Raw genomic sequence first — 13,448 nt, 5'->3', positions numbered from 1 at the left:
ATTCCACAGTCAAGGGTTAGTCTAATCTTATTGCCGCTCTTCTTTCGACAGATAATTCAATAATGTCTGTCTGTACACAGTAGGTATCTATGGCACTTCCATGAATAAACCCAATGTGGTTTTCTATGATCTTACAGCGCCCTCATTTGGTTTTCATGGCGAGTACAGTGAGGTACTTTTGGTATGATGTAGCCATAGAGTATGATAGATGCCTCCAGTGGCAAAATGCCATATTAGCATGGGCAGCGCCATTGAGTTCTTACAACATTTTAATGTAGTCTACTAGGTGGGACTTCCAACTTCATTGGCTGATCCCTTCTGGTGACCCTGTTGGAGTCATGTCCAACTGGGTCATCAGAAGGGTTTAGCCAATTGTGAAGAAGAAAATGTACTACTTCAAAATGGAGATTGCCTCAATGGTGCTGGCCAGCCTGTCACAGGCGCTATATTGCACAGATACAAAGATGAGTCCTCTATCTATCTCTATGGATGTAGCCTCTGAGCGTGCGGAGTCCCCGACAACGGGATGCTCTGGTTTTCAGGGGAAATGGAAAGAGAGCCAGTGATGCGACATCCGCTTTTAACGTTAACAAGGCGACAGTCCATCTTAACTCCTCCTCCACATTTACTGGATTGGCTGAACAGTGGAGAAGAGAACCTCGCCGACCGTTTCTTCTTGTCAACACCCGTATATAGGCGATCTAGTTTCAGGCGTTAGGTGCGATGCCCCATATATGACGTTGGGTTGGATTCTCATTGGTTGTTTAGGCTTGGTCACATGACCACACGCTCGAGAAGGCGTAGCCTATTTGGAACGTATTTGATCTGGTAGTTTCTCATTCTGGCAATTGCATTTTGTTTATCCACATTTAGTTGTTAAAAACAGTAGCCTAATGTAACCGGTAAATAACATTAACGATCATTTACATTAGGCAATTTACTCCATGAAAGATTTCACACGGACTGTCCGCATGATTTCAGGTATGGATATGAGTGCCCTTTGTTGTTGCTTTTGCTTTACTCGCTTATATAGCCTTTGATCGTCTAGGCACGCTCCAAACATCGAAATGTAACCGCTGCAACCCTTTGATGAAGGCAATTAATGATCAACTGGTACAATACTCATGCAATATGATATCTACTTGACTGGCAGTTTCAGCAAATAAAAACAGGCAATTGGCACATAGGCCTACACTGGGTATTCCACACACAACTTTTCAATGTGCATAGGCAATTAATTCGTGGTTACGGCACTCAATTTACTGGCAAGGGGAACATAAACATAACATCTGAAACGATATGTTTTATCAGTCTTCATTTCACTGTACCATGGATGTGGAGAACTACGCATAACTGTGTATGTCCATGACTTAATGGAAATTACCATGGGGCAACCTCCAAAAGTAGCCATCTTATCATCTTCCCTAATGACATGGTAGTTGAAGATAACCATTTCAAGGGTAAAGCTTGAAATAAATGGTATTTTCTCTAACGCTGACTCACCCCATAAGCAGTCTTCCTCGTATTTCCCTTCAAATGTAGTTACTCTTACGAAGAGATAAATAGACTAGGCCAGCCACAACAGACATGTTTTGTGTGAGGCTCACTGTTGAATTTAGCACTAACAATATGTCATTTGTCAGACTAAAAGCACTTGTTATTTTTGTGTGTTAACCAAAGTTGTAAACAGAATGGTCAACTTGATTCTGTTAATGTTCTGCCTTTTTAAGTTCATGTAGCTTGATAGCCTACTCATAATCACTAGAGCCCTGACTTCAGTTGAGACGTTCCACTCGTGACTTGCAGCCCTGAGACAGCTAATTTTAACCTCTCCTCAGAAACTGATGTTTCAGCGTATCTAAGATGCTTCTGCTTTTCTGTAACATTTTGTCCATAAATCGCGTATTATCCTATTGGAGTCATGAGCATGGGAAATGCGTTCTACAAATGAAACGTTGAGCCACAAAATGTGCTCTGAAGAATCTATCATACTGTTTGTCAAATTATATGTATAGTGTGCACCCATATCGACCTGTGCATTATCGTGAACACCTGCCTGCAAACACTCCTGGCCTGTAGCATTGACGTCAGTCATTTTTCTTCTATATTGTTAATGAGACCCAGAACTTTCCTATTATGAATAGGTCTTGACACGCTCCTATAGAATTGGGGGGGGGGGGGCAGAGGCAGTGTGGCGACAATAGTGTGTCATGGATGGAATAACACTACTGACTGAGAGTACTGTATTCCACCATTCATTGTGATATAGGGGCTCAGTGAGTAAGGCTACTCATCAGGCATCATAAAGATACAGCTCAACATGGTTCCTGTCACTTCAAACAGAAAGGCACTAATCCCTAATTGTTCCTGTAAATTGCTCTGGATAAGAGCGTCTGCTAAATGACTAAAATGTAAAAATATAGCTTGGTCTTACATGATTTGATGTAATTTTCTTCTGTTTTGTTTAGAGCCTTTTCTGAGCTGCATTTTCTGATCAGAATCCTGAACAACTTTGTCAAAAGAGACAATACTCTGTAACAATGATTTCTGATATTCCCTACGAGAAGGTAAGGTTTTTGTCAGTACTGTTGTCGTAAGTTTTGATAGAAAACTGAGACACAAAATTCTAACTTGTTAAAATCTTCTTCTGGTGCAGATGTGTGATGTGGAGTCGAGGAGAGAAGAGTCCCGCAGGAAAGCACAGATGGTATCAAATATTAATTATATTTACCAAGTAACCTAATGAAAATGGTGTAAAAATATGATTGAAACCTACAATCAGACACACACCGTAGTCAGTGGCCAAGGATGTGAGTTAAAGGGGAATTTACCCTAAATCAATTTTCACATGTACAGTTGAAGTCGGAAGTTGACATACACTTAGGTTGGAGTCATTAAAACTAGTTTTTCAACCACTCCACAAATTTCTTGTTAACAAACTATATTTTTGGCAAGTCGGTTAGGACATCTACTTTGTGCATGACACAAGTAATTTTTCCAACAATTGTTTACAGACAGATTATTTCACTTATAATTCACTGTATCACAATTCCAGTGGGTCAGAAGTTTACATACACTAAGTTGACTGTGCCTTTAAACAGCTTGGAAAATTCTAGAAAATTATGTCATGGCTTTAGAAGCTTCTGATAGATGAACGTACTTTTGTGCGAAAAGTGCAAATCAATCCCAGAACAACAGCAAAGGACCTTGTGAAGATGCTGGAGGAAACAGGTACAAAAGTATCTACAGTGAGGGGAAAAAAGTATTTGATCCCCTGCTGATTTTGTACGTTTGCCCACTGACAAAGACATGATCAGTCTATAATTTTAATGGTAAGTTTATTTGAACAGTGAGAGACAGAATAACAACAAATAAATCCAGAAAAATGCATGTCAAAAATGTTATAAATTGATTTGCATTTTAATTAGGGAAATAAGTATTTGACCCCCTCTCAATCAGAAAGATTTCTGGCTCCCAGCTGTCTTTTATACAGGTAACAAGCTGAGATTAGGAGCACACTCTTAAAGGGAGTGCTCCTAATCTCAGCTTGTTACCTGTATAAAAGACACCTGTCCACAGAAGCAATCAATCAATCAGATTCCAAACTCTCCACCATGGCCAAGACCAAAGAGCTCTCCAAGGATGTCAGGGACAAGATTGTAGACCTACACAAGGCTGGAATGGGCTACAAGACCATCGCCAAGCAGCTTGGTGAGAAGGTGACAACAGTTGGTGCGATTATTCGCAAATGGAAGAAACACAAAATAACTGTCAATCTCCCTCAGCCTGGGGCTCCATGCAAGATCTCACCTCGTGGAGTTGCAATGATCATGAGAACAGTGAGGAATCAGCCCAGAACTACACGGGAGGATCTTGTCAATGATCTCAAGGCAGCTGGGACCATAGTCACCAAGAAAACAATTGGTAACACACTACGCCGTGATGGACTGAAATCCTGCCGCGCCCGCAAGGTCCCCCTGCTCAAGAAAGCACATATACAGGCCCGTCTAAAGTTTGCCAATGAACATGAATGATTCAGAGGTGAACTGGGTGAAGGTGTTGTGGTCAGATGAGACCAAAATCGAGCTCTTTGCCATCAACTCAACTCGCCGTGTTTGGAGGAGGAGGAATGCTGCCTATGACCGCAAGAACACCATCCCCACCGTCAAACATGGAGGTGGAAACATTATTATGCTTTGGGGGTGTTTTTCTGCTAAGGGGACAGGACAACTTCACCGCATCAAAGGGACGATGGACGGGGCCATGTACCGTCAAATCTTGGGTGAGAACCTCCTTCCCTAAGCCAGGGCATTGAAAATGGGTCGTGGATGGGTATTCCAGCATGACAATGACCCAAAACACACGGCCAAGGCAACAAAGGAGTGGCTCAAGAAGAAGCACATTAAGGTCCTGGAGTGGCCTAGCCAGTCTCCAGACCTTAATCCCATAGAAAATCTGTGGAGGGAGCTGAAGGTTCGAGTTGCCAAACGTCAGCCTCGAAACCTTAATGACTTGGAGAAGATCTGCAAAGAGGAGTGGGACAAAATCCCTCCTGAGATGTGTGTAAACCTGGTGGCCAACTACAAGAAAAGGTCTGACCTCTGTGATTGCCAACAAGGGTTTTGCAACCAAGTACTAAGTCATGTTTTGCAGAGGGGTGAAATACTTATTTCCCTCATTAAAATGCAAATCAATTTATAACATTTTTGACATGCATTTTTTGTTGTTATTCTGTCTCTCACTGTTCAAATAAACCTACCATTAAAATTATAGACTGATCATATCTTTGTCAGTGGGCAAACGTAAAAAATCAGCAGGGGATCAAATACTTTTTTCCCTCGCTGTATATCCACAGTAAAACGAGTCCTATATCGACATAACCTGAAAGGCCGCTCAGCAAGGAAGAAGCCACTGCTCCAAAACCGCCATAAAAAAGCCAGACTACGGTTTGCAACTGCACATGGGGACAAAGATCGTACTTTTTGGAGAAATGTCCTCTGGTCTGATGAAACAAAAATAGAACTGTTTGGCCATAATGACCATTGTTATGTTTGGAGGAAAAAGGGGGTTGCTTGCAAGCCGAAGAACACCATCCCAACCGTGAAGCACGGTGGTGGCAGCATCATGCTGTGGGGGTGCTTTGCTGCAGGAGGGACTGGTGCACTTCACAAAATAGATGGCATCATGAGGAAGGACAATTATGTGGATATATTGAAGCAACATCTCAAGACATCAGTCAGGAAGTTAAAGCTTGGTCGCAAATGGGTCTTCCAAATGGACAATGACCCCAAGCATACTTCCAAAGTTGTGGCAAAATGGCTTAAGGACAGCAAAGTCAAGGTATTGGTGTGGCCATCACAAAGCCCTGACCTCAAGCCTATAGAAAATGTGTGGGCAGAACTGAAAAAGCGTTTGCGAGCAAGGTGGCCTACAAACCTGACTCAGTTACACCAGCTCTGTCAGGAGGAATGGGCCCAAATTCACCCAACTTATTGTGGGCAGCTTGTGGATGGCTACCCAAAACGTTTGACCCAAGTTAAACAATTTAAAGGCAATGCTACCAAATACTAATTGAGTGTATGTAAACTTCTGACCCACTGGGAATGTGATGAAATAAATAAAAGCTGAAATAAATCATTCTCTCTACTATTATTCTGACATTTCACATTCTTAAAATTAAGTGGTCATCCTAACTGACCTAAGACAGGGCATTTTTGAGTTTAAATGTATTTGGTTAAGGTGTATGTAAACTTCCGACTTCAACTGTATTCGTAGTCAATCCACCATGCATGTGAGTATGCATAGTAACGCTCTGCTTGGACTGCTTAATGGCGAGACGTGAGAGGGCACAGAGCATTGCTGTTAACTAATTCTATTCACTCTAAACTCCAACAACTCAAGGAACATTATACATTTCTGTGAAATAATCTCTCCTGTCTTATATTTGATGAAGTTGAAGCACTTTTGACAACTCCACCCACCCAGTTAGAGAGAGGGGAATCATGGAAATTGTAGGAATTGACTCAAACTGGCAATTGGGAACATCAGGACTGATCAGGACATTCAAAGCTAGATATCTACTTAGACATTGTTTTGAAAAGCATTTTTTTGTGTGAATGTGTCTACTATGGACTACTGAAAACAACAACCACTGAATTATATAGGCAAAATAGTCCTTTAACCAGACAAATTCTCACGGGACTCATGGTGATTATATACAACCACTGTTCCATAACCGTTATCTCATTCCTCTTTGGTCAGGGTGGTCTGGTCAGGGTCACCTCTACATGACTGTGCTCCTGATCCAGCCATCTCTGTGTGTAGTATTATAGGTGTCTGCTGGGTCTCACTGGGGTGGCCACCCTGCTATTGGCTGCCCTGTTCCTCCAAACCCTGCTGCTTCCCGTGGTTAACTCCTCCCCAAACAAGCCCGGCTTCAAGCTCCCACTTCCTCTCACTGACACCTGCACCGACCCCTGCAAGTGAGTGGGCCTCTGTACAATGTCTAATTTCCCACTGTTAGTGTGCTCACTGTAAAACTCTTATTCTGCTCATTCATACTCTATTATTCTGCAGCTTTAACTCATTTGTGGTTACGTGGCTAACCACCATGGTCATGTTTTGCAGAACAGGTGCTATCATTAACTGTTCAAGGATGTAGTAAAACAATGATGCTTCCTTTCTCTATTCCAGAATCGTTCTATTGGAGAGCATCCCAGAGGGGTTAGAGTTCAACTCTAGTGTCACCAACCCATCCATCTACCAGGCTTGGCTGAACCTGATTAGTGAGGCTCGCAGTAGCGTGGACATCGCGTCTTTCTATTGGACGCTCACCAACAAAGACACAGGCTCTCACGAGCCAACAGCGAATCAGGTGAGTGTGTTCTGTGATTGGCAGCCAATGCGATGTCAGATCGAACCTGTGGGTAGTTGTGGGTTATTTTAGTCTAAACAGTTATGTTTCGTCTATAGGGTGAGGATGTCCTGAATAGGCTAGCTCAGGTGTCGGGAAAGCTCTCTGTCCGCATCGCTGTAAATACACCAACAAAGTCCCAACCTCAGGAAGACATCAATCTCTTGAAAAGTTCTGGTAAGGGGTTCTCTGACCATGCATTTATGTTTTCAATTCCATTGAATTTGCAGAAGTTAAATTGACCCCAATCAAGCTGCTACCTACAGTAAGGAAGTATTAGTCTGTTTGCTTTATGTGGTGATAATGGTAGCTCTTTTTTTAGGTGCTGATGTAAGAGCCGTGAACATGCGGGATTTGACCACTGGAGTACTTCACACCAAGTTCTGGGTGGTGGACAACAAGCACATCTATATTGGCAGTGCCAACATGGACTGGAGGTCCCTTACCCAGGTGAGTCTCCTCTGTGCCCTCACACTCAGCCTCACCCCCATAGAAAAAGTTAATTTTTTATTTTTTTGTAGAAAAACAACAATCCGTTGTTCAAAAATGAAAATGTAACAAAATGAATTCCGTAAACCATTTGAAACGTCATGCTTGTGGTTTTTGGAGGAAGTAATCATATTTCCTTGTTCTTTTAAAGTGTAAACATTATATCACAAGTTTGTATTGTCTAAAATTAGCACATCAAGTTGTGGGAAAGTAGCTTTGGTTCAGTCTGTGAAACATGTCCTCTGTTGTTGTCCTGTTTAGGTGAAGGAGCTGGGGGCAGTGGTGTACAACTGCAGCTGCTTGGCTGCAGACCTGGGGAAGATCTTCGAGGCCTACTGGTATCTTGGGCAAAAAGACACACCCATCCCGTCCCCTTGGCCCAGCAGTTTCAACACTCCTTACAATAAGGACACGCCCCTGCAGCTGCCACTTAATGGCACAGCCTCCAGCGTGTATCTGTCGGTAAGAATTGACTGAAAGTGCACATTTTCAGAAAAAGTAATCCAATAATTGGATCATATAATACAAATTGGACCGGTTTGTGAAGTCTGGTTATGGAATTCTCCATATTCATTTTCTCTGGTCCTATGTTCAACATACTACTATATTTAATTTAACTGTGCTGTACCCTCAGAGCTCTCCACCATCTTTCTGTGCTGCCGGGAGGACCGGAGACCTGCAGTCTATTCTCAGTGTGATGGAGGACGCACGGGAGTTTGTCTACATCGCTGTCATGAACTATCTGCCCACCATGGAGTTTTCACAACCCAAAAGGTCAGCCTTCTATGTAATGTATTAACCTCACCAACGTTTGCGATATGTATTCAGTGTATAATTAATAAAGCACGCAAGGCTTAGCCCATATGACTCTGGCCTAACACTCTCTGTGGCGCCCACTGCAGGTACTGGGCAGAAATTGACACTCAGATCAGACGCGTGGCATACGAGAAGCGGTTGAAGGTGCGCCTGCTCATCAGCTGTTGGGCGAGCTCTTCGCCTGTCATGATCCCCTTCCTGAAAGCCTTGGATTCAATGCAGGAACCCAAGGCCAAGCTGGATGTCCAGGTGGTGAGTAGGACCTCTCGCTACTCATGCACTTTACTTATCATCATTAGTATGGTAAGCTCCTCCAGAAGAGCAATTGTTAGATATTAAACTCTTCTTCACTGTTTTACAGAAACTCTTTGTTGTGCCAGCCAATCCCAAGCAGAAAGAAATCCCCTTTGCCAGGGTCAACCATAACAAGTACATGGTGACAGACAAGGTTGCCTACATAGGTAATTCTGCTCTCTCCTAGATAGCATATGCACCAGTCATGCTACTGTATCAGTACAATCAATAATTTCTGATGTAAAAACCAGAGGTAACTTCTCAGAAGTTATGCACAACGTACAGAATTACATCCCATGCACAACAAAATGCAACTTTGTGTTTCCCATTGATCACCAGGTACCTCTAACTGGTCTGGAGACTATTTTGTGAACACTGCTGGATCGGCTTTGGTGGTGAACCAAACGGCTGCCCAGTCAGCGGAGCCTACGGTCCAGGCACAACTACAGGCCGTGTTCGAAAGGGACTGGGACTCCGCCTACAGCACCCCAATCCTCCAGCACACCGACCTCAAAATGGTGTGTTAGATACAATACTACACTCTAGACCAGTGGTTCCCAACTCCAGTCCTCGAGTACCCCCAATAGCACACATTTTTGTTGTTGACCCGGGCAAAAATAAACTGATTCAACTCATTGAGGGCCTGATGATTAGTTGACAAGTTGAATCAGGTCTGCTTGTCTGGGGCTACAATAGAAATGTGTACTGTTGGAGGTACTCGAGGACTGGAGTTGGGAACCACCACTCTAGACTGTTACAGGGCCTGTGTCCTCCAAGCCAGCATGGGGAGGAATGGGATGTAAGCGTGCCAATATAGAATTGGATTCGAAGCCCAATTGACAGCAAGCTGTTTTTTTTCGCCAAATATGCACATTTCTTCTCTCTGTCCCTGTACACTAGTTCTAATCAGCAGCTGTTTCTGGGATTATTTCATAAATTGACAATTTTTATAATTGCAGGAGATATGTATCTATCACCTCAATGATCAAAACACAAGCCTGTGTGTTAATAATGCATTATCAACTTTAACTCTTTGGGAATAAATCCCAGTGAATCTCAGGGAGATTGCTGTATTATGTGTTGAATGTTTTGACTGACGTTGCTAGGCATGCTGGTTTGATCCTTTTTATTATTTTTGATGTATGATTGGTATGTTGTGCATTGTTTTTCTCTGCAGCCTAGACTGTTTTTTTTTATTCAATCATTCTGAATCCTTCTAACTTTAAAACTAGTATGTTTCCCATAGAATTGTGCAATAAAGTCCAGAAAACATTAGATTTTTCTTGAATTTGCGCTGCGTGGAGTGTCTAATATGAGCAGTGCAGTGGAGAATGTTGTCATAGCAACTGCCAAAATACTTAAGTGTTTAATAGCACTGCACTGTGTATTATTTGGCAAGCACTGGTACTGTACAATATTGATTGCATTTTGTACACTCTTCTTCCTTTGTGTTAATGTCCCTAATAAATTGAATTTAAACAGTCTATATTTCATATTTAGCAGTTGTATGCAAAGGTATTTAGAATAAGTAAGTCTATCTTATTTCATTACTAAGAATAAAGCATGCAGTCTTGCAAATTATACATTTATTTATCCACTGTGCAGTTAATCAATATGAAACTCTTAATGACAACATTCTCGGAGGGCTGTTTGAAAAATCAGGTCTGCTTGTCTATTCAGGCCTGCTTTGCATTGGCGGAGTGTCTGTTTTGTGTATTGAGGAGCTCACGTTGGATAAGAGGAGCTGTTGGAAGCCCTCAGCTTTGGTACAGTACTGGCACGTGTATCTGTTGACCCCCTCCCTCCAGGAGACTCAGTAGTGGAGGTAGTGCTGCTGCGTATGGCTACAGCAGGCTGGGGGGCCGTAGCCCAGGTAGGAGGCCACCTTTGGATCCGAGGTCCACGCCGGCCACCATTGGCAACAATGACAGGAGTAGCCTTCAGGTTAAAAATGGAGAAACTGGACCTCCTGTGGGAGAGTGGGACACCAAAATGGAAAATGACAAAACCGTTCCAGAATTGTAATCCCCACAGCATTTTATACAGTATTATGGTTCTAATCTCTACTGACAATGATTTTCTTATCTCCAAAACTACATACTCTTACCCAGGGACGGCCTGTTCAATAGGGCGATATGGGCGACGCACTGCCAAACGGGAAAAGGAAGGGATTTTTTTTCTAATCAATTATATCACGGCAACAGTAGTTATCAGTGTTGTAATCTGATCTGACTGCCACTAAATGTCAAATCAGGCTAAAGTCGTGCTTCAAATGGCCCCGCCCGTTTTTGGGGCGATTTCAGTCAGGTTGAAAATCGCCCAGAAGTCTCTCATAGCCTGTCATGTAAAATCTATTTTTTTCAAATTTCAAAGCTTTCAATACAATCTCTATGGGGGTCTGTGGGCTTGCACTTACGCGCTTTCGTCATACGTGACGTAACCATGAACGTAACTAAGCAAATAACGGCTAGCAGCGTCTCTGTTGCGACCTGCAGTGTGGCGTTATCTTATGTTTTTAATTTGTACACTTAGTGGCATTATTTTATGTTTTTAATTTGTACACTTAGTTTACAAACATTCTGCCAACCATGGATTTCCAGTGGTGGGTTTTGGACTGATCTTGTTGATCGTGTACATACCCGCTACGAACGGACTAAATAATGAAAACGCTGCTGGCAGCGGAATCCAATACAGCTGGGAGACTTGGCTGGATGACAGAGTCCCGGAGAAGTGGAGCCGGCCGGCTTCACCCTGGTCAGAGCGGACCGCGATCTGACAGTCACAGATCGATCCTGGTAAGAGAGCGACTCTGTACCCCCGACATTGAACTGCTTTCTGTGTCACTGCGACCTTACTATCTGCCCCGTGAGTTCCCCCAATTGTTTGTTACCGTTGTGTACTGTTGATAATCACAAGTTTACTGGAGAACTGAGACCAAGTAGAGACTTTGGACAGGGTGGATATGGTATAATAAAGGCCGTTTATTCAGAGGTAAAGATATCTGGAATCGCGTGCACGGACTCGTTCGTCAAACTCTTAGGGAGCTATCTGAAGAGAGCCCCGAAAACATTGTGTGCAGACATTTTATACAATAAATGATGTAGGTTGAATCTAGTAGTTCTGATCTTCTGATTGGTCCTGATGAGTTGGGCGAGGTCCCCTCCACTGTTGCATTGGCTCTGAGTCGGGTTCTCTGTCTTCAAATGTTCAGCCTAAAGAGAGGGGATTTTTGTGTGTGTGTGTGTGTGTGTTTAACAGTGATGATGTGTGTGTGTGTGTGTGTTATCAGTGATGATGTGTGTGTGTGTGTGTGTGTGTGTGTGTGTGTGTGTGTGTGTCCTCAGAGCAAGAACTCGTGAGTTGGAAGAACTGAGAGACCTATGGCGTGGGTGTTGTCCTTGGCCACCTGCTGACAAGGCTGACAAGATAGGACTCTTTTGTCCATTGTTATAGGATAGGAACAGCATTGATTGAAAACAAACGCCCAACACAAAATGGGTCATGCACAAGATTTTAGTCAGACCAAGCTATAACATTATATATTTACTACGACAGTACATTCAACCAAAAGCTAATATAACAAAGGCATCAGAGATTATTTATAATCTGTCACAGAAACTGGAATCCATCTCCCCAGATCAGTCAATAAATGCTTCTGGTATTGACTTATATGCTGCCCCTGTCTTCATGTTGTTGCTGGACATATCTTTTTTTAAATGTGTGTAGGTCACCTAAATCATCAGAAAAATTGCCCCTCCTGAGAATTTTTTCAGGAGCCGCCACTGCTCTTACCTCCAAGCCATAAACACAGGCTGCCTCCTTTGCCTCCGTCTGCTCCCTGGGCCCTGCAAGGTCCTGTTGGGTGGTGGAGTCCCTAGAAAAGAGACTGGAGCCTTTGGGCTCACCTGCTTTGTCCATCTGGGGCCCAGAGGTGTAGCTCAACCCGTGGGTAGGATCGGACCGCAAGGATCTGGCCACTGGCTGCCTCAGGCGCTGGTTCTCACAGCCTGGTGAAATAGGACAGCTTGGAGCCACTCTCTGGGTCATCTCTGCTGGTGGAGCCTATAGGAGGACAGTCTAGCTCAGTCTCCTGGAAGGCACCGCTTTCACTTGGTTGGAGGCCGGCTTGGAGATCTGAGGGTTTCACAGAGCTGGACAGATGGAAGGCACACTGGGCATCCTCCTCCGCCCATACCCCCATGGTGGCCTCCAGGTTGGCCTCATCCACAATGCACAGGCTCTCCATCAGGTCTTCAAATAGCGCTGTGGGGGACTGAGGCTCACTGGGCACTGGGGTCTGCTGGGAGAGAACCCCATTGTTACCTTGGAAGCGCTCTGAGAATGGTGGGTAGCCCTCCCTGTGGTCATGGTGATTTTGACCCAGGGGACATGACTGGTGGGTCCCCTTCTCCCTGGGGTACAGGAACCGCTGGCCCCTCTCTGCATTCAGATGGTGAGACCTACAGCTGTCTCCCTCTGGAGCTGTATCCTGAATCAGGGCCTCACGAGTGGACTTCTCATAGTAGTGGTTGTAGTCTGGGTACATGCATAAGTGGTGCATGTTGATGAAAGGATGGTGTAAGGCCGCATTGGGTAGGATCCTCTGGTTGGAGTCCAAGGTTAACGTCCGCTTGAGGAGCTGCACCATGCTCCGGCGGTCCACAACTTCTGCTGCCACGTCTTCGTTGAGGAACTCTGGGTCGTGCTCTGTGCACTCCATGGTCGCCAGCTGGTCCAGGGAGGAGAGGATGTACTTCCTCCGATCCGTCGATCCCTGCTGCTTCCCCTGGGTACGGCCTTCTGTGCCTGAGGGAGGACGCCTCTTGTTGGGCTTGAGCTGCCATTTATCCTCTCCTCGACTGTTGGTGGTGAGCTTGAAGAAATTGTGAACCTTGCTAGCCATGTTGAGCAGATGGGCTTGCGGTAGTCCTTGCGT

At 44.1% G+C, this 13,448-nt stretch overlaps 1 protein-coding gene across 1 annotated transcript; it reads left to right on the top strand.

The window, feature by feature from the left end:
• The first annotated feature begins 803 nt into the window (after positions 1-803).
• On the top strand, positions 804-9,996 carry LOC311105962 (5'-3' exonuclease PLD3-like). Its single transcript, XM_084148206.1, has 12 exons — positions 804-981; positions 2,469-2,567; positions 2,657-2,707; positions 6,325-6,482; positions 6,694-6,874; positions 6,973-7,090; positions 7,236-7,363; positions 7,664-7,864; positions 8,037-8,176; positions 8,305-8,470; positions 8,580-8,679; positions 8,852-9,996. Exons 2-12 carry the CDS (start codon positions 2,541-2,543, stop codon positions 9,037-9,039), a joined length of 1,458 nt encoding a protein of 485 aa, XP_084004332.1. The 5' UTR covers positions 804-981; positions 2,469-2,540; the 3' UTR covers positions 9,040-9,996.
• The last annotated feature ends 3,452 nt before the right edge of the window (positions 9,997-13,448 follow it).

The sequence above is a fragment of the Coregonus lavaretus genome (assembly GCF_964263955.1).
Source record: "Coregonus lavaretus genome assembly, chromosome: 30".
Lineage (NCBI taxonomy): Eukaryota > Metazoa > Chordata > Actinopteri > Salmoniformes > Salmonidae > Coregonus > Coregonus lavaretus.
This window is presented reverse-complemented; position numbering and strand designations above follow the sequence as displayed.

Bases quoted from the DNA above. Each gene is read 5' to 3' on its own strand.
- LOC311105962 (XM_084148206.1), top strand. From the start codon at position 2,541: ATGATTTCTGATATTCCCTACGAGAAG. The intron at 2,568-2,656 runs GTAAGGTTTTTG...CTTCTGGTGCAG, and splicing joins CTGATATTCCCTACGAGAAG to ATGTGTGATGTGGAGTCGAG. The intron at 8,177-8,304 runs GTCAGCCTTCTA...CGCCCACTGCAG, and splicing joins GAGTTTTCACAACCCAAAAG to GTACTGGGCAGAAATTGACA.